General features: G+C 45.9%; 1 protein-coding gene across 1 annotated transcript in view; it reads right to left on the bottom strand.

The window, feature by feature from the left end:
• TYRO3 (TYRO3 protein tyrosine kinase) overlaps positions 1-27,872 on the bottom strand; it is a 239,960-nt gene that overhangs the window by 95,407 nt on the left and 116,681 nt on the right. Inside the window, exon 7 of the mRNA XM_073586473.1 lies at positions 16,448-16,625. Coding sequence (XP_073442574.1) covers positions 16,448-16,625 — 178 coding nt within the window. The remainder of the gene's footprint in view (positions 1-16,447; positions 16,626-27,872) is intronic.

Genomic DNA, 27,872 nt, shown 5'->3' with positions numbered 1-27,872 from the left:
TTTTATTTTGGTCTCATTTGACCAGAGCACCTTCTTCCACATGCTGCGTCCCCTACATTGCTTTTTTGTAAACTGCAAATGGACTTTTTATGGTTTCCTTTCTTCTTGCCACTCTTTCATAAAATTCCAGATTTGTGGAGTGTAAGATTAATAGTTGTCCTGTGGACAGATTCCCCCAGTCCCTCCAGAGGGACCATGGGCTACTTCTATAATTAGTGTTCTCCTTGCTTGGATTTCAGTTTAGGTGGACAGCCATTATTGGTAACTTAGTAGTTGTCCCATAGGCCTTCCATTTTTGGATAATGGATTGAACAGTGCTCCATGAGATGTTCAAAGCTTTGGCTATTTTTTTTTTTATAACCTAACCCTGCTTTACTATTCTTTACAACTTTATCCCTCACCTGTCTGATGTGTTTCTTAGTTTTCATGATGCGGTTTGATCCCCAATGTTCTAAAACAAACCTCCGAGGCCTTCACAGCACATCTGTAATCATACTGAGGCTAAATTACACAAAGGTGGACTCAATTTACTCATTACTCGACTTCTGGAGGCGATTGGTTACTCAGGATTTTAATTAGGGGCAATATAATACAAGGGGGCTAAATACAAATGCACATCACAGTTTTCAGATCTATAGTTTTACAATATTTAGAGAACCATGTATCATTTTCTTTACACTTCACAAAAACTTGCTACTTTGCATTGGTATATCACATAAAATCCCAGTAAAATACATTTAAGTTTACGGGTGAAAACGTTCATGTGGTATGAATACTTTTTCAAGGCACTGTATGTAGCCGTCAAACATCGTATAAATAATGCTTATCTACACAAATATGTTTACCACTGTAGCTATAGAGGCAGATTCATATTAGACTGATTAACGCTCCTCATTCCTCATCTTGGCCTAATAGTGTTTATTTTTAGAAGACAAGTTGCAGAGTACCTGGATTTGTTACAGAGAGCAATCCCGCTGAGTACAGTGTACACAAAATGAAAAGATCAGGCTGTTCTGAGATGTGCCATGTATTCCAAGTTACTTTAGGTTATGTTATTCCATAATTTAGAAAAGAATATCTGCCTAAGAATTCACATGTTTTGCTTCAGTATGGAATCAACGCAGATTAAATTAACATTTTTCTTGCTGCAAATCAAATAAAAACAATGGTCATAACATCAAGGGTTCAAGAAGATCAAGATTCAGCCATAAGGTCATCCAAAGTCCTATATTATATGCAGTGTTTTATTAAATGTCAAACATAGTGCTGAGTATGCCATGGACTAAACAAAGAAAAAATGCTGCACTATGCAGCAGCACCATGACTTGACAATATTTTTCATTTCCAGCACAATACAAACCCTAAACATAGAACCAAAGATAGGCAATCATAAATAAAGCTAAGAAAAAAAACATCCTTGACTAGTGCTGTTAAAACAGATATTGAGACTGTCACAAAGTATCACCATTGTGAGCTAAACAAAGTACCAAGTTGATTACTCTTACCACCTAAGATCCAAATGGGTGATACTTTTTACAAACAATTTTTACAAAAAGTATTAGCAAAAGTTATGAACCTTCTCCACTTCCATACTTTGCACATGCCCAGAATACAAAGAAGTGCAACACAAGTCCACCAGAGAAACTAGCGCTGATGACCAGGGGTCTCAAGCAATGGATATGCACCATCTAATAATAATCATAATCTTTATTTTTATATAGCGCTAACATATTCCGCAGCGCTTTACAGTTTGCACACATTATCTTCACTGATAGGGAATGTAGATTGTGAGCCCTATCAGTATGTCTTTTGAATGTGGGAGGAAACCGGAGTACCCGGAGGAAACCCACACAAACATGGGGAGAATATACAAACTCCTTGCAGATGTCCTTGGTGGGATTTGAACCCAGGACCCCAGCGCTGCAGTGCTAACCACTGAGCCACCGCGCTACTCATCTAAAATTGAAATTTATTTGTCTTATGGCAGGTGCACACAGCAGTATTTTCTCTCATCCAAGAGAATTGGGTCAATTATGCAAATCAAACTCTGACCAGAGTGTGATTAGAGTCTCAGTATAGTGTGAGCCGACTCTCTTGGTGGATATATTGGAGAAAGAAAAATTCTCCATCTTCTCTATTTTGTCAGTCTATGGAAATCGGACTGCACTCAGTTGTCATCTGAGTGCAGCCCAATATTTTCCACACACACGGCAGATTAAAATCCGAATATCAGATGCAGCAATTTTTTCTTCAGACACACTCTGAGGAAAAAAAAATTAGGACATGTGCATGTTCCCCATACACTAACATTGGTCTAAGTACGATCTGATGCTTTGTCAGATCGCACTCAAACAGAAAAGTACGCTTCTCTGTCTCTGCCCTAAATGGGATCTAGAGACTGTGGCTACCCTGATAGGAATACCCCATTAACCAGTTCAAGCAATTTTCCCTTTTTTATGCCCAGGCACATTTTATTTTTATTTATTTTTTTACGCACATGCTGTTTTAAGAGTCGCACAGAGTTTTTTTCTTCTCGTTGTTATAGAAATCATTTTTGCATTTTTCATTGTCAGTTGTAGATTTGTATATATCATTTTTTTTCCAATAACAGTGTAAAAGATATTAAATGAAAAAATACACATTTCTCTGTTTTTATTTTTTTTCTATTTTTCTGTTAAAGCACAAAGTATCACTAAAATATGTTTTAATTCATGTTTCCTTAGTGTTGCAAATATTTTTGTTTATATGGGATATTTTTTTTTTTTTTTCTTAACAGGACTGGTATTAGAAACATGTATTTTTTTTTGGCTTAAATGTGTTATTTTTTCTTGCTTTGGTTCAACAAGCCATACTTAGCCTCCTGCCTCCACTGTAGAGCTTATTCTGCATCCACCATGTACCCGAAAATCACCTAATCCTCAGGACGGGAGGAAGAAGAAATGTTACCACTTCCTAAACTGAATGCACCATGTTTGTTCGGTTCGGTGTATACGGCGATCAGGAAGGCAGAGACAGTAGTAAACCATCTCTGCCTTCTGGATGGGTTGTCCAGCCATGGCTGAACGCCGGCTCCCTGCTCCTGCAGATGCACGATCTCCAGGCAGCCACGGACTATGCAAGGAAGTTTAAGGCTGAGTTCACACGTGGCGTTTTTTTCGCGTTTCCGCGGCGGTTTTAACCGCGTGATTTTGCCGCGAAAACGCGAAAAATAAGCATCCCATGCATTCCTATGGGATTCCGCAATGCTGTGCTAATGCTGCGGTTTTTACCGCGGCGGAATCGCTTTGCGGTAAAAAACGCAGTATGCTCATTAATCTGCGGAATCGCGGCGATCCCGCACCCATAGGAATGCATTGTTCCGCTTACTTCCCGCATGTGACTGTGCACACCATGCGGAAAGTAAGCAGAACAATTGCGGATGGTACCCACGGTCCGGAGGAGAGGAGACTGTCCTCCGGGCTTTGGGTACCATATCCCTGTAAAAAATAGAATTTAAAATAAAAAATATTGTTATTATCACCTTCCGGCGTCCCGCGCAGGCTTCCCGCCTCTCTCCACGCTCCCGGTCCCAGCAAGCCTTAGCGAAAATGCCCGCGATGGCGTCCGTTCTCGCGGGATCGCGAAGTCTCACAGTCATTTGCGTGACGTCATCGCGAATTACCGCGAGACATCGCGATCCCACGAGAACGGACGTCATCGCGGGCATTTTCGCAAAGGATTACTGGGAACGGATGCGCGGGACGTCGGAAGGTAAGAATAACACCATTTTTTATTTTTTTTTTTACATTCTATCTTTTACTACTGATGCTGCATTGGCGGCCTCAGTAGTAAAAAGTTGGTCACACTCGTCAAACACTATGTTTGACGAGTGTGACCAACCTGTCAATCAGTTCTCCAAGCGATGCTACAGATCGCTTGGAAAACGCTAGCATTTTGCAAGCTAAATATGCTTGCAAAATGCTAGTTTTTCCGCGGGAAAATCGCGGGAATTTAAAATGCGATTTTCCCGCGGAATGGAATTCCGGAATTCTCGCGGTAATTTCCGCAAGAGTTCCGGTACGTGTGCACTTAGCCTTAAGATGTCGCTTGCAGAGTCATATGAGGATAAGACTGAGATCTAAATTGATGGGCAGTCAAGCAAATAGTTGGTAACAACGATAATACAAATAAACCTAATTCAGTCAAAAAAGAAGAAATGTCTTGCATCATGGATGTGAATACTATTAAATGTGGCTCAGTAATAAAATCCAGAGAAATTGTTTACATCATCATATAAGATATTAATAAAAATGTTAAGCCGTGACGGCACAGTAAGACAGAAACTACAAAGAACTCGGGGAAATAAGACCGATTTCCTGCTTTGCACAGAGGAAATCTCAATAATTCTGCTTTCAGTAAACCGGAGTTATGCCGGCTCGTTCTGTAGGATACAGAAGTGCCAATTCCCATAGAATTGCAGAAATCTTCACATTCATTCCAACCGCAACAATGTTTCATATCATAGCAAAAATATGGATTTGTCTTTACCAGCTATTTAACCCCTTAACCCCAAAGGGTGGTTTGCACGTTCATGACGGGGCCAATTTTTACAATTCTGACCACTGTCCCTTTATGAGGTAATAACTCTGGAACGCTTCCATGGATCCCGGTGATTATGACATTGTTTTCTCGTGACATATTGTACTTCATGTTAGTGGTAAAATTTCATTCAAATAACTTGCTTTTATTTGTGAAAAAAACGGAAATTAGGCGAAAATTTTTAACATTTCACAATTTTCCAACTTTGAATTTTTATGCCCTTAAATCACAGAGATACGGCACACAAAAAACTTAATAAGTAACATTTCCCACATGTTTACTTTACAGCAGCACAATTTTGGAACCAAAATTTTTTTTGTTAGGAACTTATAAGGGTTAAAAGTTGACCAGCGATTTCTCATTTTTGCAACACCATTTTATTTTTACGGACCACATCACATTTGAAGCCACTTTGAGGGGTCTATATGATAGAGAATAATCAAAAGTGACACCATTCTAAAAACTGCACCCCTTAAGGTGCTCAAAACCACATTCAAGAAGTTTATTAACCCTTCAGGAACGTCACAGGAATTTTTTGAATATTTAACAAAAATGAACATTTAACTTTTTTTCACAAAAAACATACTTCAGGTTCAATTTTTTTTATTTTACCAAGGGTAACAGGAGAAATTGGACTGCAAAAGTTATTGTGCAGTTTGTCCTGAGTACTCTGATACCTGATATGTGGGGGGGGAACCACTGTTTCGGCGCACGGCAGAGCTCGGAAGGGAAGGAGCGCCGTTTGACTTTTTCAATGCAAAATTGGCTGGAATTCAGATCAGACGCCATGTCACGTTTGGAGAGCCCCTGATGTACCTAAACAGTGGAAACCCCCAACAAGTGACCCCATTTTGGAAACTAGACCCCCCCAAGGAACTTGTCTAGATATGTGGTGAGAACTTTGAACCCACAAGGGCTTCACAGAAGTTTATAACATACAGCGGTACAATTAAAAAATCATATTTTTTGGAACAAAAATGATCTTTTCACCCCAATTTTTATTTTTCCAAGGGTAACAGGACCCTAAAAAGTTATTGTGCAATTTCTCCTGAGTACGCTGAAACCCCATATGTGGGTGTAAACGACTATTTGGGGTCATGGCAGATCTCAGAAGGGAAGCAGCGCCATTTGACTTTTTTGGCTGGAATTGAGATCGGACACCATGTCGCGATTGGAAAACCCCAGATGTACCAAAACAGTGGAAACCCCCCACAAGTGACCCCATTTTGGAAACTAGACCCCCTAAGGAACTTATCTAGATGTGTGGTGAGCACTTTGAACCCCCCCAGTGCTTCACAGAAGTTTATAACGCCCGGGCGTGAAAATAAAAAAATCATTTTTTATTCGGTCGTCCATGACAGCACCACCTGAGAGAGGGATCCGCCCTTCCTAGGAACAGGAAAACCTACAGATACAAAAAGGGCGGCACCTCTCCCACGCATCAGTTGGTTTCCTGTTCCTAACAAGGACAGAACTCCCTACAGATCGTCCGTCATGGATAACTGAATTCCCAGGCCAGCGGACCGACTCAGGTAGCGGGGGGTTCTCCTACCTCGGTCTCGCTGGGGGCCCTGGATGCGCCACGGTGGGTCCGGGTAGGATTTCCACGGCAGTGGTAAGAGCAGGCGGAGACAGGGTCCGGTGGGCGCCTTCTCCATGGGACCGGTGAGGTAAGCGGTGTCCCCCTGTGTCTCCTTTCCCCGGAGCGGTCCGTTCGGGCGGGCGCCGCCGGCAGTGTCCCACAAAGGGAGCGGACGGTTCCGAGCCGGCGGCGCAGTGCTAGCCCCTTGCCGCGCGTCCCCGCGGCCTCTGTCGCGCGGCGAAAGTGACGCGGCGGAAGGGGCGGGGCCTAGCGCCGAAACCGGAAGTCGGATGCCGGTCGACTTCCGGTTGTTGTGGACACGCGCCGATGCGCGCCCGCCGCCTGAGGGGCAGGCCTGAAGGGGAGGGGGAGGATCGCGAGGCGGTCCAATGGGGGGCCCGAACACCGGACGGAGTTCCTGCTGATCCGGAGGGGAAGCCTTCTTAAGACAGAAGGCATTGCTGCTGAGGTGCTTCTGGAGGCCCAGCGATGAACACAACAGAAGCTCCCATGGACCCACAAGAGGTGCAGCCCGTGGCAAAGCACCCCAGTGACCAGCCTAAGGGGCGGAAGGAGGGACGTTCGAGTGGACAGAGCCACAGTAGTTCCTCTAGGCCAAAGGATCCTCCTGCAGCCCCCCATGATCCGGTACCTGTCCTCATCTGCAAGGGTAAGAGATCTACGAGAATGTACCCTGATGCAGTGTCCCCTTATGTTTTTTGATTCTCAGGGGAAGAAGGCCACAGGGAAGCAGAAGCACAAGGAATGTGCCCTCTGTAGTTGCCCCTTACCAGATGGCCACCCTAAGAGATTGTGTCAGTCTTGCGTGAGACAGACGGTAGGGACGGAGATGAGGGGTAGAACGTGAGGGAGTATCAGACTCTTACACTCTTCCCTATTTATGCAGGTAGCGGAAGAAGCTCCAAGCTTCGCTACAGACCTGAGGCAATTAATCAGGACTGAAATAAAAGCCCTATCAAAAGAAGATTCTTCTAAAAGAAGAACCGCAATAAAAATGCTGTTTCAAAACTGCTTCATGGTGGTCCTAGATCTGAAAGACGCTTACTACCATATACCCATATGTCTAGCACACCAACCTTTCCTTAGACTGGCGGTTCAGTTGGAGGGGTCAATCCAGCACTTCCAGTACGCGGCCTTACCCTTCGGGGTGGCAGTTGCGCCCCGAGTATTCACCAAAGTGATGGCAGAGGTGATGGCCCATCTGCGCGAGCTAAACATTCTAGTCGTTCCCTATCTAGATGACCTCCTTATAATAGGCAGTTCAGCCGAGCAGTGTTTAGAACAATTACAGAAAACAACGGCGGCTCTAGAGCGGTTGGGATGGCTACTTAATATCAAAAAATCCCGTTTGCAGCCATTAAAAATTCAACAATTTTTAGGCCTAACCCTAGATTCTAAAAAGCAGGAATGCCGTCTGCCCCCAGAGAAGCTGCTGCACCTGCATGGCCGGGTCCTGAACGCTTCCAACAACCCCTCCATGTCCCTCAGGAAAGCCATGTCCCTGTTGGGTTCCCTCTCGTCCTGCATTCCCGCGGTCCAGTGGGCCCAAGTTCATACGAGAACTCTACAGGGCGAAGTTTTATGGTATCAGAGGATTCTTGGGGGTAACTTAGAAGGTCGACTGACCTTATCCAGAAACACAATAGAGTCCCTGGAGTGGTGGCTAGAAAGAAATAACTTGTCTAGAGGGGTCCCTTGGGAGTATAACATTACCCGCGTGGTCACCACGGATGCAAGTCCTTCCGGTTGGGGGGCGCATATGGAGGAAATTCTGGTGCAGGGCCTATGGGAACGGGATCAGATACAAATGTCTTCTAATTTGAAAGAATTGACAGCGGTAGTACACGCAGCTAAAGAGCTCCTTATGTATCTACAGGGCCATCACGTACGAGTTCTCTCGGACAATCGAGTGGCCGTGGCCTATATCAACCACCAAGGCGGAACTCGATCCAAAACTCTGATGAATGTGGCAGGACAGTTGTTCCAGCTAGCAGAGCGGCATTTTTTATCTGTAACGGCTCTTCACATAAGAGGAAAAGAAAACGTCACGGCAGATTTCCTAAGCCGCAATCTGTTAAAACAAGGAGAGTGGGCCTTAAACACCTCCATTTTCGTTCAGATCGTGCAGAGATGGGGTCAATCAGGGGTGGATCTATTCGCCACCAAGGAGAACTCGAAAACGAGACAGTTTTGCTCCCTAAATCCCAGGGAGACTCCTCTGGCAGTAGATGCGCTACTGATAAAATGGGACTTCAGGCTAGCCTACGCCTTTCCTCCCCTATCTCTACTTCCTCTGGTGTTGCGGAAGATCAGGAAGGACAGGGCAAGGGTCATAGTCATCGCCCCGTTCTGGCCCAGAAGAGCATGGTTCTCGAACCTCAGGATCATGTCGGTAGACGATCCTTGGGTTCTCCCGGACATCCCGGACCTTCTGTCCCAGGGCCCGGTCTTCCACCCTCAGGTGGCTGGCCTACATCTCACGGCGTGGAATTTGAGCGGTCACTGCTAAAAAGTAAAGGCTTCTCCCCAGACCTAATTGACACTCTACTAAAAAGTAGGAAAGTGGTGACAACTAAGATTTACGTCAGAATTTGGAAAAGATTCCTCCAAAGCTCAAATATAAATACTGATGATTCCGTCCCTATAGGCCAGATCTTGGAATTTTTACAAAAAGGGCTGGACCTGGGTCTCTCCACCAGTACCCTTAAAGTACAGGTATCCGCCTTAGGGGCCCTCTTTAGCTGCAACATCGCGGCTAATTACTGGGTCAATAGGTTTATCAAAGCAGCGAGTAGATCCAGACCAATAGTAAAGAATAGACTCACGCCATGGGATTTGAACCTAGTCCTCACAGCTATGACAGAAGTGCCATTTGAACCCATCTCGTCAGCCTCTATTAGGAGCCTGTCCCTCAAAATAGCTTTCCTGATAGCCATAACGTCAGCCCGTAGGGTAAGCGACATTCAGGCATTGTCTAGGCGCCCACCTTTTCTTCAGGTAAAAGAGGATAGGGTAATACTTAGACCTGACCCAGCGTATTTACCAAAAGTAGCCTCCAGCTTTCATAGGTTGCAGGAAATAGTCCTTCCATCCTTCCTCCCTAAACCAACTAATGAGAAAGAGGAGAAGCTACACACTTTAGATGTTAGGAGATGCCTCTTGGAGTATCTAGCGGCTACCGATCCCTGGAAGAAGGACAATGCCCTCTTTGTCTCCTACCAAGGCCCTAGGAAAGGTCTTAGGGTGTCCAAAAGTACACTAGCCAGATGGATTAGAGAAGCAATCTCGTTAGCTTATACCTCAAAAGGTAGAGTAGCTCCGGAGAAATTGAAGGCGCATTCCACCAGAGCCGTGGCGACCTCGTGGGCCGAGAGATCGGAAGTCTCCATCGACCAGATTTGTAAGGCGGCCACTTGGTCCTCTCCGAGCACTTTTTATAGTCATTATAGGCTAGACTTGGGTGCTTCTGCAGACCTCTCCTTCGGTATCAGGGTTCTGCAGGCTGTAGTCCCCCCCTAAAGTAGTGATTACTCTCTGTAATTCTCTCAGGTGGTGCTGTCATGGACGACCAAATAAAGTCTTAGTTACTCACCGGTTAACGGTATTTTTCGGAGTCCATGACAGCACCCATAGATTCCCTTCCCTTAGTCAATTTGGGTGTGCACGTCTTCCCTTTGTACATATCCACGGGTGATAAAAATTTAAGTATTAATATTGTTGTACATATAATCATGCATTAACCTTGGAGGTCCTCTTTTATGCTCTGTAATCCAACTGATGCGTGGGAGAGGTGCCGCCCTTTTTGTATCTGTAGGTTTTCCTGTTCCTAGGAAGGGCGGATCCCTCTCTCAGGTGGTGCTGTCATGGACTCCGAAAAATACCGTTAACCGGTGAGTAACTAAGACTTTTCCACAAAAATTATATTTTTGCCCCCAATTTTTTATTTTCCCAAGGGTATCAGGAGAAATTGGACCCCAAAAGTTGTTGTCCAATTTGTCCTGAGTACGCTGATACCCCATATGTGGGAGAAAACTTCTGTATGGGTACACGTCAGGGCTTGGAAGGGAAGTAGTGACGTTTTGGAATGCAGACTTTGATGGAATGGTCTGCGGATGTCATGTTGCTTTTGGAGAGCCCCTGATGTACCTAAACAGTGAAACCCCACACAAGTGACCCCATTTTGGAAACTAGACCCCCTAAGGAACTTATCTAGATGTGTGGGGAGCACTTTGAACCCCCAAGTGCTTCACAGAAGTTTATAACGCCCGGGCGTGAAAATAAAAAAATCATTTTTTTCCACAAAAATTATATTTTTGCCCCCAATTTTTTATTTTCCTAAGGGTAACAGGAGAAATTGGACCCCAAAAGTTGTTTTGCAATTTGTCCTGAGTAGGTCGATACCCCATATGTGGGGGTAAAACACTGGGCGCATGGCAGAGCTTGGAAGGGAAGGAGCGCCATGTTGCGTTTGGAGAGCACCTGATGTGCCCAAACAGTGGAAACCCCCAATTATAACTCCAAGCCTAACCCCAATCTCAGCCCTAGCCCTAATGGGAAAATGGAAATAAATACATTTTCTTTTAATTTTATTATTTTTCCCTAACTAAGGGGGTGATAACGGGGGGTTTGATTTACTATTTATAGCGAGGTTTTATGTTTGGCAGCGGTCACACGCTAAAAGACGCTTTTTATTGTAAAAATAGTTTTTGCATCACCACATATTGAGAGCTATAATTTTTCCATATTTTGACCCACCAAGTCATGTGAGGTCTTATTTTTTGCGGGACAAGTTGACGTTTTTATTGGTATCATTTTCGGGCACGTGACATCTTTTGATCGCTTTTTATTCCGATTTTTGGGACGCAGAATGAACAAAAACCAGCGTTTCATGAATTTCTTTTGGGGGGTGCGCTTACACCGTTCCGCGTGCGGTAAAATTGATAAAGCCCTTTTATTCTTCGGGTCGGTACGGTTACAGCGATACCTCATTTTTTATGTTTTGGCGCTTTTATGCAATGAAAACAATTTTATATAAAAAAATAATTATTTTTGCATCGCATTATTCTGCGAGCTATAACTTTTTTATTTTTTTGCTGATGATGCTGTATGGCAGCTCATTTTTTTGCGGGACAAGATGACGTTTTCAGCGTTACCAGGGATATGTATATGCGTCTTTTTGATAGCGCGTTATTGCACTTTTTTGTTTGGCGGTATGATAATAAATCATTATTTTTTGCTTAGTTTTTTATTTTTATTTAAGGGGTTTGCTAAAGGGGTTAACTAGTGGGACAGTTTTATAGGGCGGGTCGTTACGGACGCGGCGATACCAAATATGTGTGCTTTTGGTTTTTTTTTTATTTCCAAAAAATGAATTTATTAGGGAATATTTTTTTTTTTTAATTATTTAGCGATTTTTTAAAAAAATTATTTTTACACCTTTTTTTTTAACTTTATTACATTGTCCCAGGGTGGACATAGCTGTCATGTGACAGATCGCCGATCTGTCACATCACAGATCAGCGATCTGTCACAGGCACTGCACAGGCTTTCCTCATGCATGCCAGCTCCCTGCAGGCCCCCGAAGGTCCCCGTCGCCATCTTGGATTCGGGGACCTGCAGGGATGGAGCCCCCCGCAGCAGCGCTGCACATTGCGCTGCTGTAGGGGGCTCAGGGAAGCACGGAGGGAGCCCCCTCCCTGCCGATGCTTCCCTTTAACCCCCGATACACCGCGATCGTGTTTGATCGCGGTGTGCAAGGGGTTAACGTGTCGGGGGCGGTCCGTGACTGCCCCTGACACATTGTGCCGGCTGTCAGCTGTGACAATCAGCTGACACCCGGCCGCGATCAGCGGCGCTCACCACGTGGGCGCCGCTGATCGCTGTGACGTACTATCCTGTCCCTGGGAATTAAGTCCCAGGGCACATGGACGGGATAGTGCGTCACATGACAGAAAGGGGTTAAAGAACACATCTCATATATGTTACATATTCTATATATAGAAACCTAATATTAAGCTATGTTCACACGTCGCATTTTTGCTGCTTTATGCAAATTTTAAGCTATGTTTTACAGTACCAGCAAAGTCTGAGATTTCAGAAATCTCATGCACACACATTGGCTTTTTTCCCTGACTGAATTGGAAAACTATCGCGTTTTTGCAAACTGCAGCATGTCACTTCTTTCAGCGTTTTTTTAATCGTTTTTCACCCATAAGAAACAATGAGTAAGTGCAAAAACGCAGAAAAGAAGGCAGGTATCAGGTTTTGCTGTATTTTTGGTGCAAAAACCTAAGAAAGTTGCATCATGTGTTTTTGGGGGGTGCTAAACTTTATCAGCATGCACAAGAGACAACAAATAACACAGCAAAAAAAAAACACAGCAAAAACTGAGAAAAAAATTCTCACAGTGATCTACTGTGAAGACACTGAGCTTGAACTGCAGTGACCTCATGACTGGCTTTTTACCAAGGTGCTGAGGTCACCGCAGTTCAGCCCTGCTGGGAACGCAGCCTCACTGACCGGACGTAACCTCGATGATGTCACCGCTGGTCAATGATGCTGTGCAGCTCATTCACCAGTGGTTCTTAGCCTGGACGGTCGCATCTTGGCACCATCCAGGTTGAAAACTATTTCATCTCCTAGACATGGATTACGACGTGGGACAGAACGACAGGTGAGGGATATGGTTGTTTTTTATTTTAGTTTTATTACAGGAAACGAGGGCTTCGGTGGAAGTAGGCGATAGGTGAGTATAACGGTGTTTGTTATTTTCAAATAAAAATGGAAAACTGTGTTTAGTTGTGTTCTTATTTCTAATAAAGGACTTTATACTTGCTGTGTCTTTACCACGTAACTGTAAGGAGGAAGAGGCTGTGGGTGCTGACAGAGCACTGGGTCCGAAACTGCTGGGGCTGCGCCTCTTGTCGCAGGGGGGGGAAGGAAATGGAGTATGGAGAGGACCCATGACCTGCAGACAGGATGCGTGGTAAGCCAGGGAGAGACAAAGGGTTGTTGCGCAGGAAGAGGACAGAGACAAAGGGTTGTTGCGCAGGAAGAGGACAGAGTTCCCGTTGGTAGAAGCGAGAGGCCAGGGACCTGCAATACGCCACGGGTATAGTTAGTGTGCGCACTGGTGAGAGAGGATGAGTGCAGGCAGGACCGAGCGGGAGGGTGTTGTGTGGAACTCGCGATGGCAGGACACGCTGAGCGGAAAAAGTGTTGTGCGGAACTCCCGATTGCAGAGCACGCTGGACAGAAGATTGTGGTGAAAGACTCCCGGCTGCTGAGCAGTGTGATGGACAAGGGGCTCAATGGGTCAGACCGGAGACTGGCCATGGCCGCCAGAAGAGTGCATACTGATCTGTTGGGCGTGGAAGCCTGAAGATCACAACACCAGCATCAGCTGGCTGCCTCCTTTCATCTTTGAGGAAGTGAACAACCACGGACTCACGATAAGTGAAACAGTTAAATGCCTAGACCGTGTATTTAAATTAACCTATTCTTTGCGTTCGTTAGCCTAAAATCTGTTTTAACCCTTTTGCTCCCTGCGAGGGAAAACCTCCCTGTGTTAAATAAACCAAACCCCTGTTAACCCTTGTTCTGTGCCTCTGTGTTGCTGCATCCAATTTACCTGCATTACATAAGTATAGGATTAGTAATAGATAGATGTCTTATATATGCCTCTCCATTACTAACCCATGGGCTTGATGTCACCTGAAAATACAAAGGTGACATCAACCCCACAAATATGAACCCCACTTGCCACCGCTACAGGGAAAGTATGAAAAGCCGGGCAAAGCGCCAGAATTGGTGCATGCAACAGATGTGCCTTTTCTGGGCAGCTGCGGGTTGCTATTTTTAGGCTGTGGGGGCCTATTGTAATGGCCCCTTACCAGCCAGAGAATACCAGCACCCAGCTGTCAACTTTAGCAATGTTGGTTGTCAAAAATGGGTGGCACCCCACTTTATTTAATTTATTTATTTAAATAATAAAAAAACAGCGTGGGGACCCCTCTATTCTTGATAACCAACCTTGCTGAAGCTGACAGCTGAGGGTTGAAGCCCCCAGCAGCGAGTTTTACCTGGCTGGTTATAGAAAATACAGGGGAACCCATGTCCGATTTTTCATTTATAGCGCAGGTGGCGGGTGAGGAATACCCCCATCAGCCGCTTCTGCTGTCAATGTTATTAGCGGCAGCAGGCATAGGCTGATGGGAGTAATAGTCCGCCTCCTGCTGTCATTGTGATCACCTGAATATAACTCATCATTCTTCCCTGCTTGTGCTGGTCACCGGCAGAGCAGGGGAGAATGATGAGAGCAGTGTTCAGCACGTGGTGCCGGGGAACAGCGCTTACTGTAGCACTTCTTCCCTGGTGCTCATGCGTGTCACACGGATGACATCCATGTGTGTTCTACATGTGTACGTGTGCAGGATGTTTTGCGGCCCATGCTGATGGTAAAAAATGGACATGTCAGCGCATTTTGCACACAGACACACAGTCCATGGAAACAGACTGATATGTGTACAGACCCATTCACTTGAATGAGACTACGTGTGTCAGTGTGTCTGATACGTGTGAAAACTGTCACCACACGTACCGGAGAAACGGACGTGTGAAATAGCCCTTAAAAGGTTTTGTCTGGTTTAAAAAATATATTTTTAAATCCCTTCTCAGAGATTTTAAAGAAGTTGTCCAGGACTTTAACATCGATAGCCTATCCTTATTGTTGCTCCCCCAGCTGATCGTTGGGGCAGGAAGATGTGGCACCACCACAGATCCGCTCTTCCTGGTGTCGATGGCGGCCAGAAGTCATCATTTTCGGAGCTGCGCAGCACAGCTCCATCAAAGAAATAGTGGCCGTGGCCGGGTACTGCACATTTGCCCACTACTGATTTGAATAGGGGGGTGGCTGTGCAATACCCGGCCGCGGACACTATACAGTCGACAAAGTTGTGCAGCTCTGAAACTGAGAAGTTCCAGCTATGACCAACAACGGGGACAGTTGAACGGTTGGGGTGCGACACGTGGCACACCTACTAATTGGTGGGGATGACCTATCCTAGGAATAGGCCATCAATTATAAAGTGAATTTAAAGGGAATCTGACATCACCAGTGTGAATGCAGAGCGAGTCAGGGTGGAATTACAGTCACTAGTACACTGAGCGGGGGGATGTCATCACTCCTCTGCACCACCCGAGAGACTTGGAGCGAGTCATTACATGGAGATTACACCATGATTAAAACTTAATTTTCTCGGTGTAGCCACACTTAAAGTTAGCTGATTACACAGGGTTTTATCGCCATTTACCTGCGGGTCAACCCTACATCTGCAGGTCAACCCTATATCTGCGGTAAATAGCATTTTTTCGCTGATGTCCCCTTTATAAAGGAGAAGGACGCAAATAAAATTGCTACAGGGCTCCTTTACAGATTACAGGTGAAGGTGATCCTTTGGTGTCTTCATTTGTAATCAATCAGCTCACCCTTTTTACCATAAAGGAACCACTTTGGGAAAAGTAGTGGAACTCTTTTACGGTAAAGAAACAAAAAATAAAAGCTGCTGTAAAGAAAAATAAAAACACATAATATTTAGCATTTTACATAATGTTATGACTAGTTCAGAACAGGAGGATAGCATTCCTTTCATACTTTACTTAATACATTGTCCTGTCCTAACATGTGCAGCGGATCAGTTGGGGGTCTGGGTCTTGAGACCCCACTGATTCCTCAGCAGGCAGAACGGCTCCTGCAGCAGCATGTGTGTGAAACATTATGTATAAAGTCTATGAGCCTGGATTAGGGAGTTATAGACATTCTACTGTGCCTATACGATAATTCGACCGCACTCAGTTCAACATCTCTTTGCTGTATAGTATTTTCTGGGTGACCGGTGTGATTCTCAAGACCTTGGAGCCCCAACAATCTTCTGCAGAATTAAGAAGGACTCTATTAGCCCAAACTGACGTTATAAAATAAGCATATATCCCCTGTAAAAAATCTCACGTCTAGTGGTTTAATTGCTGCCTGCATTCTGCCGAAACCGAAGTTTAATCAAATATGCTAATTAGGGTGTTGGTGCGCCCTGGGCATGGCCAAAAGGCTCATTGTGCCGCTAACCTCATTGGTGATGGACGGCACTGGCTTGCCTGAGTTTTCTCTGCCTTCAATGTTCACTCCAGGCCAGACAGCGCTGTCAATCTCCGACTGCCACTTACCCTAAAACCTTCGCTAGCGTTCTTTATAGTGGATCTCCCACCCCTTACCGGACTCTAGTGTCTGGAAAGAGAGCCAGTCTGTGAAGTCTGATCTTCCCACTTCATTGGCGCATTGCAGACGGATACTGTAATTGCTCAGCGGCTTGAGTTCATCTAGTACAACGCTGTAGGGTGGAACGATAGTATTCTGCGAATACATTTCACGTTGATCCTGTAGTAGTTGTACCTATAAAAATAAAAGGAAGCACTGGTCAGAAGAGACATCAGAAAAACAGATGACAGGCGGTGGTAAGGGAGCGGAGCAATAAAATGGCCTTTTCGAGCTAACGATCACGCTAATGTTTGGAGTTGTACAGTTACTAATGTCTTGGTGCATACAGTTGTGCTCAAAAGTTTACATACCCCGGCAGAATTTTTGCTTTCTTGGCCTTTTTCAGAGAATATGAATAACACAAAACTTTTTCTCCACTCATGGTTAGTGGTTGGGTGAAGCCATTTATTGTCAAACTACTGTGTTTTCTCTTTTTAAATCATAATGACAACCCAAAACATCCACATGACTCTAATCAAAAGTTCACATACCCTGGTGATTGTGGCCTGATAACATGCACAGAAGTTGACTCAAATGGGTTTGAATGGCTACTAATGGTAACATCCTCACCTGTGACTTGTGACAAATGCCAGGAAAATTGTTTGTGATGCAAACCCCCCCCACAAATAACAGCTGAAATACTGGACTCTCTGAAAACTAGCGGTGTGGCTGTTTCAAGATACACAATAAGGAGGCACTTGAAAAAAAAAATGGGCTGCATGGTCTGGCCATCAGAAGAAAGCCAAATGACCCTGATCAAGAGTTCACATACCCCATTTCTTAATACTGTGTATATCCCCCTCTATCATCAATGACAGCTTGAAGTCTTTTGTGGTAGTTGTGGATGAGGTTCTTTATTTTCTCAGATGGTAACGCTGCCCACTTTTCTTGGCAAAAAGCCTCCAGTTCCTGTAAATTCCTGGGCTGTCTAGCATGGGGTGTGTACCTCACCTCTTCCAGGACCACTGCCACAGCTAATACTGCTCCTTGTCACTATTTGTGTATACCGACGAATATAATCTCCCTTATGTTTTCAGTCCAGTCCCTGACTCCTGGTTTTATTCCATGGGACTTGGTCCATGGATCATGAGATTTTGAGCGGCAGCCATATTATTTTAATATACTGTAAATATTGTGTTGGACAATTAATCCCTAAGTATATTTATTGATTATATAATCAGTGTTGTACAATATCCTGGTATCATGTGGGACCTAATTGATATTTCCAGTTTTACTGTGACGCATTATTATTTTTTATAACAATCCAGTCTCTTTATACCTAGTAATTTATATGTGGTCCCCATTTTGTTGCATTTATTCACATGTGTTTTTTTCTATCTTTTATTGTTATTTTTTATATGTGCGGGCACTTTTGCATATAGTGCCAATGTTTTTGCAAACTCACTTCTAATAAAGGCATTTTTAGCCTTAATATTATTAATATGGTGGTCGCTGGTTGTAGCAACCCCAAGATTGACAATGATGTAGACGAGGGTATTTTCAGTCGAAGTTTGATCGAAAAAACCATCGGATCTCATTCGGGACAATGTTATTCTATTGGGCTGTACACATGTCCGAATAATGAGGGGAAAAAAAAAAAAAAAAAAAAATCGGACTGCACTTGGCCATGCAAGTCCATGAGTCAACAGCATGGAGATCATCGGACTGCACTTGGCCATGCAAGTCAATTAGTTCACGGCATGGAGATCATCGGACTGCACTTGGCCATGCAAGTCAATGAGTCCATGGCATGGAAATCATTGGACCGCAATTGGATGACAATTGAGTGCGGTCTGCGGTCTAACTCTGATCAAAGAATGATTAGCGATTAGCATAACTGGCCCAATTCTCTCAGACGAGAATAATCTACAGTCATCTGCACTTGCCTTTAGGATTAGTCATCAATATCAGAAGCAACATAGTTCTCTGGAGCTTTAACCTTTACGGCTTTACCCAGAAAAGATCACCAATGTCCAATTGGCAGGGGCATGATCTTAACCAACGATCCCATCATCACAGTGAAGGGGCAGCAAGCTTGTGTGGAGGAGCTTTTATGCACTGCGGCCCCTTCTTAGTGCCAACAGGCAGGACTTTTGGACCCCTACAACCTCTTACAATCATATATTGATGGCTTATCCTAAAAGTCATTATACATGGGCAGACATTTTGCTTAATGATCATTCATAAGAACGCTTAGGGTATGTGCTCACGTTGCAGATTTGCGCTTTTCGAATTCTGCGCAGATTCTGCCTCTCTTGGCAAAAAAACTCAGTTGAAATTCCGCACGGATTTGATTTGTTTTTTATGCAGATTTCCATGCGGATTTGTATGTGTTTTTGTAAGCTAAATAAATATATATTATTTAACAAAAAAAAATTAAATGTGATGTCATTTCCTTGTCCAATCTCTTCTTTTTTATTGTCCATTGAAGACCATAATATCATTACATACCATGTTCAAATATAATCTTTACACACAAGAAATATAACAGAATATTGTGTGTGTGTGTGTGTGTGTGTGTGTGTGTGTGTGTGTGTATATATATATATATGTATTGTAGGGATGTGACTCGCTCAGGTGCAGCGGGAGACAATCATGAGGCAGGTTCTTCCCAAAGTTCATGAGGTTTATTTGCTCCATAAACCATAAATCAGCGTATCACCAAAATAGCCTCTAGCTTAGGCACAAAAGAACATAAACGTCCGTGGCTTCAGACTCGGACCGAGAGTCTCAGCACATGCTGGGAGGTGTAGTCCTCCCCATATACAACTAATATACATAGGCCAGGGCAATGTCCCGAGCAGCACTCTATCTGCAGCCGCAGACCCAGGAAGGCTTCTCCTTCCTTAGCACACAGACCACTCTCTGTAGTGTCCCACCTGGACACAGGGAAGTCTGTCCACACTCTGACAGACTCCCTCACACTCTCTCACATGTGCCAAACACCTCAATTACATAGCCCTGTAACCACACCCACAGGTGATCACATGGCTATGACATCACTAAAGGTTGTATAGACACACACAGGCTTCCCTGACACAGTGTAACAGAAAGATCAGCAGTACCTCTGCTGATCAATACACCCTGGAGCCTGCATCCCAAGGCCACCCACCTTGAGACCCATAATGGTCATTTAGGACCCTGCTCCTGTTACCACACTGAATGTGCCTGTACACCCGTCCTGGGACACCCACACAGCGCCCCCAAGCTGACATAGTGGTAACTACACCACAGTATGTACACATATAGGGTGGGCCATTTATATGGATATGTCATGCTCACACCTTGGCTGAATGGCGCGAGCCGGGGGTTTGTGGCCCCACTGTGCCACAAACCAGACTACCCTGGAAGGGGCGTGACAACGACAGCTACCTCGGTCTTCACTGGAGCCTCTGATGGTGAGGTCAGGCTTGTGCGGCAGGTAGCTGTCGGGTGCCACTCCAGGGTGGTGTCTGGCTGTGGTTGCTGATCCCACTCGGGTACAAGTCACTTGGACAGGTGCTATAGACTGGCAGGCAGGTAGACACGACAGGCACGGCTGAGACACTGGGCAAGCAGGCACGGCTTGGAGACACTGGGCAAGCAGGCACGGCTTGGAGACACTGGGCAAGCAGGCACGGCTTGGAGACACTGGACACGACTTGGAGACACTGGGCAAGCGGGCATGGCTTGGAGACACTGGTCAAGCAGGAGTGGAATATGAGAGACAGGTTTGGACCTGTTCACACAGGAGGTGCAGGTATGGAAATAGGCAGGAAGGAGTGGAATATGAAGGACCAGGTTTGGACCTGTTCGCACAGGAGGTGCGGAGTAGGCTGGACTGCAAGGGAGCCGGGCAGGCAGAGCGGCCAGGGAGCCATGCGGGCAGAGCGGCCAGGGAGCCGTGCGGGCAGAGCGGCCAGGGAGCCGTGCGGGCAGAGCGGCCAGGGAGCCGTGCGGGCAGAGCGGCCAGGGAGCCGTGCGGGCAGAGCGGCCAGGGAGCCGTGCGGAAAGAGCGGCCAGGGAGCCGTGCGGACAGAGCGGCCAGGGAGCCGTGCGGACAGAGCGGCCAGGGAGCCTAGTTGAGCAAACAGTCTATTGGAGACCACAATAGTGGGTGGAGCAGTGAAGGATTGAGCTTCAGACAGGGTAAATTTATTTGGTTGCCCATACTGGCAAAAAAGCTCATCTTGTTCCGAGAGCGAAAGGACATGGGACTCAGCGGGGACCATGGCCTGAGCAAACTGTCACACTCGTGCCTTGGCTGAATGGCGCGAGCCGGGGGTTTGTGGCCCCACTGTGCCACAAACCAGACTACCCTGGAAGGGGCGTGACTACGACAGCTACCTCGGTCTTCACTGAAGCCTCTGATGGTGAGGTCAGGCTTGTGCGGCAGGGAGCTGTCGGGTGCCACTCCAGGGTGGTGTCTGGCGCTGCTGATCCCACTCGGGGACAAGTCAATCAATCAAATTTATTATCGCCAAGTACATATTACATATATACAAGAAATTCTTTGTGGCAAAGAGGCAACATAATATATAACAGATACAACAAGTAACATCTAACAAGACAAATACAGTATATAGTCTACACATGACGATTTAATTGTTGAACAGAGAGTGGATAGAAGCTGTTCATATGGCGGTTGGTGCTGCATTTGGGGACTCTGAAGCGACGTCCTGAAGGGAGTAGTTGGAATGAGGAGTGTCCCGGGTGAGAGGGATCGGATGAAATTTTCAATGTGTGGGATCGAATACTCTTATCATAAAGATCCTGGATTTTAGGCAGGGGGGAACCTATAATTCTCTCTGCTGTTCTGAAAGTCCTTTGTAAGCGGAGTTTGTCATGCGCAGTGGCTCCCCCATACCAGACTATCAGAGAGGAACAAATCACAAATCGGATGACAGCATTAAAGAATAAGATCAGCAGATTCTTAGACAAACCATATCTTTTCAGCTGACGCAGGAAGAACATCCTCTGTTGTGCTTTTCTTATAACAGCATCCACGTTTTTCCCCCATTTAAGATCATGAGAGATGATAACACCAAGGAATTTGGTCTCTGTGACCCTAAGAACCACTTTGTCATGGATGTAGATTGGAAGTATCTCATGTTGATCTTTCCTAAAATCCACAACCATCTCAGCAGTTTTTTTTAGTGTTGAGTACAAGATTATTGGCTTTACACCAGTCACATATTCTTTTCACCTCACTCCGATACAAGTCTTCAGCATTTCCCCTGATGAGACCAATCAGTGTCATATCATCAGCAAATTTCAAGATTTTTACTGAGTCTGCTGAAGAGATGCAATCATTCGTATAGAGAGAAAACAGTAACGGGGACAAAACACACCCCTGAGGTGCCCCGATGTTTGTGACCAAGGTGTCCGAAGTGAATGGTCCAACTTTTACACTCTGTATCCTGGCTGTCAGGAAGTTATAAATCCACAAGCATAAGTTGAGAGGGACTCCAAGAGCTACCATTTTCTTATGAAGTAAATTTGGATCAATGGTATTGAACGCTGAGCTAAAGTCCATGAAAAGAATCCGGACATATGAGTGCAGTTCATCTGTATGATCCAAAATATACTGCAGTGCCAGATTGACAGTGTCGTTTGCCGAACGATTCTCCTTATAGGCAAACTGAAGCGGGTCCCATAGCTTCTGCATGAATTTTATCAGGTGGGACATCATAATTCTTTCGAAGACTTTCATAGCTACAGATGTGAGTGCTACTGGTCTATAGTCGTTCAACTCAGAAGATCCCACTTTCTTGGGGACAGGGATAATTGTGGAACTTTTCCAACACTGAGGTACAACGCACTCTTTCAGTGACACATTGTATATATTTGTCAGTATAGGGGCAAGCTGGGTAGCACATACTTTCAGACACATTGGAGATACACCATCAGGGCCAGGTGCCTTTTTGACCTTAAGTCCCTTCAGGATGCGTATTACCTCTGCCTCGGAGATCACTACTTGGGTGTTGCACAATGAATGGACTTTATATGAACAGACTGAGGAGCTTAGAGATGAATAGCCACTGTGTGTAGAGCTTGCCTCAAATCTGCAGTAGAATTCATTTAACTCTGCTGCCAGACTTCTGCTGGGGTTCACTATAGTGGGGTGGCTTTTATAATTGGTGACCTCTCTTAATCCTCTCCATGCAGATCTAGTATCTTTCGATGAGAACCTGTCCTCCAGATTCTTTGCATACTCGTGTTTGGCTAACTTGATCTCTTTAGATAGCGAGTTCCTAAGTTCCTTGAATTCAGTAATATCGCCTGCTTTATAAGCCTCCTCTTTTCTCTTACGGATCAACCTGACTTTATTGGTAAACCACGGCTTGTTGTTTCCCCGAAAGTGGACAGATTTGGATGGAATAAGCGTGCCCTCACAAAAACGGATATATGAGGACACTGCATCAACCCATTCATCCATACCCGAGCATGTTTCCTGGAATACCTCCCTGTCCGTGCATTCAAAGCATGCTTGTAGTTGCAATTTTGCCTCCTCAGACCATGACTTCTTTGTATAAACTGTAGGTTTGGATGTTTTCAACCTTTGCCTGTAGGCTGGAATTAAATGAATTAGACAATGATCTGAAAAGCCCACTGCTGCTCTCCTCACTGCCCTGTAGGCCCCTTTTATGACTGTATAGCAGTGATCAAGCGTATTGTTCTCTCTCGTGAAGCAGTTTATATGTTGAGTAAATTTGGGGAGATCCAGGTTGAGTTTTCCTTTGTTAAAGTCCCCCATTACGATCACAAATGCTTCTGGAGATCAGTGCTATAGACTGGCAGGCAGGTAGACACGACAGGCACGGCTGAGACACTGGGCAAGCAGGCGTAGCTTGGAGACACTGGGCAAGCGGGCACGGCTTGGAGACACTGGGCAAGCGGGCACGGCTTGGAGACACTGGGCAAGCGGGCACGGCTTGGAGACACTGGACACGGCTTGGAGACACTGGGCAAGCGGGCATGGCTTGGAGACATTGGGCACGGCTTGGAGACACTGGGCAAGCGGGCACGGCTTGGAGACATTGGGCACGGCTTGGAGACACTGGGCAAGCGGGCACGGCTTGGAGACATTGGGCACGGCTTGGAGACACTGGGCACGGCGGGCACGGCTTGGAGACACTGGTCAAGCAGGAGTGGAATATGAGAGACAGGTTTGGACCTGTTCACACAGGAGGTGCAGGTATGGCTATAGGCAGGAAGGAGTGGAATATGAAGGAACAGGTTTGGACCTGTTCACACAGGAGGTGCGGAGTAGGCTGGACTACAAGGGAGCCGGGCAGGCAGAGCGGCCAGGGAGCCGTGCGGGAACAGCGGCCAGGGAGCCGTGCGGGCACAGCGGCCAGGGAGCCGTGCGGACAGAGCCGCCAGGGAGCCGTGCGGACAGAGCCGCCAGGGAGCCGTGCGGACAGAGCCGCCAGGGAGCCGTGCAGGCCTCTGTTAGGGAGGACACAAGGAAAGACACAGCAGAGAAGGAACCACAGACAAGGAGACTGACAGACAGAGGTAAGACTGAGTTCAGACAGAGACACAGGGACAAAGACACAAGGACCAGGATATTCTGCCTCCTGGCAGGGGGACAGAGACGTACTAAGCAAGGTACCAAGACACAGGAATACGCAATAAGAGCCTTCAGAGAAGGCAAGACATAGGACAGGGCCTGGCTAGCTCAGCAGCAAGGAGCTAACTGAGTTTAGACATTGCTCAGGCAAAGGTCAGTGGGTGTGGCGAAACTAAATAGTCAAGGGCTCTAGGTGATTGGTAAGGGACATATTACACAGGTGCACCCTGACTGCATAAGAACCAGAGAGTTCAGGCGCCGCCCCCCTATACACACAGTCAGGAAACATGGAGAGCAAGCAGGAAAACAAGAGGCATACCACCTGGAGCTCAGGGCTGGCAACAGACAGAGTTCACAGCATGGCTTGAAGCAGAAAGTAAGTTGGTGTGTGGGAAATGGGAGGCCATGCAGTGATGCCAGCAGGGTTGTTACAGGATACACCTAAATAAAATGGGAATGGTTGGTGATATCAACTTCCTGTTTGTGGCACATTAGTATATGGGAGGGGGAAAACTTCTCAAGATGGGTGGTGACCATGGGGCCATTTTTGATCCAACTTTATAAATGGCCCACCCTGTATATATATATATATATATATATATATATATATATATATATATATGTGTGTGTGTGTCTGTAAAGTCATGGTGCACTTTTGACCAGTCACAGGAAAGCAACAAAAGACGATAGAAATGTGAAAACTGCACCAAATAAAAGGAAAACCCTCCCAGTTTCTGTAGGATGATGTGGAAGCATGTGCACATGCGCAGATGATGACATAACACCAAAGACAGAGTCACTGACGTTATTCACGCTGTTACACCAGACATACTTACCCGTGTGTAGCAAGAACTTCACTATCGTTTGGATGTGTTTAGGCAACAAATGGAGCCCTCATCGAACTGCACTCAATACGTATGAAACTGGGAGAGGTTTTCTTTTATTTGGAGCAGATTTCACATTTCTATCGTCTTTTGTTGCTTTCCAGTAACTGGTCAAAAGTGCACCATGACTTTACGGACAGTGTGTGTATATAATATTATATATAAAATCAACCAGATACCCTCATTAATAAAATGGTACATAAAAGAGTTAAATAAGGGACACACAAAATTTGCGTGAAACGCAATATCTGTATATTTTTCAAAAAATTTAAAAAAAAATTGCGTGGGCTCCCACGCAATTTTCAGAACCAGCAGAGGGAAAGCTGAGGGCCGATGTTAATATTCTGGGGAGGAGCCAATAGCCAGAAAGATTCCCAGGCTATTAATATCAGCCCCCGGATGTTTGCTTAGCCTTTACTGGCTAGTTTACAGGCGAACCCCAGAAAAAAAATTGACATGGGTATCTGTTATGATTGGGTCACCGAGGAGGAAAGCAAGACCAAGCTAAGCCACAGAAAACCAGAGAGGTTGGTAACTATGCGGATTGCAGACCCCTGATCCTATCCACACAACTAGCAGTAGCCGTGAAGCGTACTTATGATGATCCTAGACGCCTCGACACAGCCGGAGAACTAAATAAGCCTAAAGCAAGAAAGGGGAAATCTAAACTGCCCCAGAGCAGACCCCAAAGAAATAGATAGCCCCCAAACATATATTGTCGGTGAGACAAGATGAAAACACAAATGCAGGTAGGAAAATAGACTGAGTAAACGATGGAGCCCACACTAGACAGGACAGGAAAGGAAAGACTCTGTCTGCAATCACGCAAAAAATGCCCAACACGTCTGCTAGAAAAATACTGAAGTCACTAGACTTCGCCCACTATATCAGCACTCTGGTATATTCTGAAAGCAGAGCAAAAAGAGGCCAATCTAATAAGGGACAAAAACAAACTGGCACAAACAGTAACAAACGGATGGAAATTCAGCACAGCCCCAGCCGGGGCTGGCTGACCACACAAAGCTGAAATAGACAAAACCAAATCAAATGTGAACAATAGCAAAAGAACACTTAGTTTGAGCATGCAGGGACTGAGCTGGAAACAAAGACCTCAGGAGGCAGGAAAAATCACCAGCAGGGATAGAGGGAGTCGGCTGTCTTAAATCCAGTCAGAAACTCCAGATCTCCAGTCATCCTCCTCATTATCAGGTGGCAGGCCTCTGTTAATTAGATCAGCTCCATTACCTCCAGTAACCACCAGAGGGAGCCTGGGAAGAGAACTTGCGACCCCTCTATCAATATAACCAGCTCCACTACCTTCACTAGAAACCAGAGGTAGGCCAGAAAGCGAATTCACAACAGGTATCCCTATAAAATTGAACCTTCAAAGGCTAGGCACACAGCTGCGGGCTGATATTAATATCCTGGGAAGGGGCCATGTGTATTGGCAACCCTCAGGCTAAAAACATCAGCTCTCAGCTGCCCCAGAAATGGCGCATCTCATAGATTCACCAATTCTGGCACTTGGCCTTGCTCTTCCCACTTGCCCTGTTGCGGTGGCAAGTGGGGTAATACTGTATTTGTGGGGTTGATGTCACCTTTGTATTGTCCGATAACATCAAGCCTTAGTAATGGAGAAGAGTCAATAAGACACCTATGGGTCGCCCTCCCAGGGCTGTGGGGTACTCGGTACCGGGCCGGTATCGGCGGGATGTGTCACAGCAGCAGTGACCCGGTCCGTGGCCCTGGGCGCCCAAGTAATAGGGAGATTGAATGGTGGAATATAATTGATTAAATGAATAGTTCGTGATGCCACCTGTGGTGTTCGGCAAGGGAGGTGTTAAGCCGACGCTGCATGCAGATCCGCTGGGACTGATGGTATGGTGCAGCAAAGATGTAAATGCTCCCCACAGGTGAAGCTGTAGTCCCAGGGCAGTGTAGAAGTGGTTGGCACGGGGATGTAGTGGTGCCGTAAGGGTAGGAAGCAGACAAAGACACAGCGGGGTGCAATTTCTGTACCTTTACTTGATAAATGCAGTCCAGGGTCCTGATTACAGATGGTACTGGAGCAGGCTAGCCTGGAAGCAACTCAGGAATTCTCTCTCAGCAGATGGGCTGTGCAGTCTCCTTCCTAGTGTTTATTTGAGTGAAGTACTCCTAGTACTGAGTTACACTGAAGTTCCTCCTTATTATCGTTTCTCTGAATACCTCATATGGCAGACAGCTGTAGCCTCTATTCCACTCTTGGCTCACACCGTGTGGTTGTGCCTCCGAGTCTTAAGGGGGTTTTACACTAAGCAATATCGCTAGCAATATCGCTAAAACGTCACCGGTTTTGTGACGTTATAGCGATATTGCTAGCGATATCGCTATGTGTGATACTTACCAACGACCGGCTCCCCCGCTGTCCATCGCTGATCGCGCGAGAATGTCCGGCTCCATTTCTCGTCGGGCGCTTCCTGCTGAGACTTCCTGCTGTGACGTCCAGCGACGCGTGGAGGCGGGCGGGAGGACGCAGGATCGCTGTGTGTGAATGGTAAGTATCGTGCGCTGCGTCGCTGCTGCATCGCTGTGAGATCTTTCTGTATGAAAGCTCACTAGCGATCATTTAGCGATGCACCAGCGATCCTGACCGGGTCGGATCGCTGGTGCATCGCTAAATGTAAAAGGGCCTTTAGGCTGGTTTCACACTTGCGTTTTTTTGTGCTGCTTTTTAGCGCAAAAAAAGCATGGTTTTTTCCCCTATACTTTAACATGGGTGCGCACGTACACGTTTGTATGCGCATGTGTTTTTTTGCAGTGTGCGCTCGGGCGCATAAAATGCATCCTGTTGCATTTTTTGTGCGTCCGACTTGCCCCAAAAAAACGCATGCCCAAGCAATGCGGTTTTTTACAGCAAAACACCCATTAAAGTGTATGGGTGCGCATACGTGCGCATTGTAA

Source organism: Dendrobates tinctorius, unplaced genomic scaffold, assembly GCF_039654945.1.
Source record: "Dendrobates tinctorius isolate UK_male_01 unplaced genomic scaffold, ASM3965494v1 ptg000010l, whole genome shotgun sequence".
Lineage (NCBI taxonomy): Eukaryota > Metazoa > Chordata > Amphibia > Anura > Dendrobatidae > Dendrobates > Dendrobates tinctorius.
This window is presented reverse-complemented; position numbering and strand designations above follow the sequence as displayed.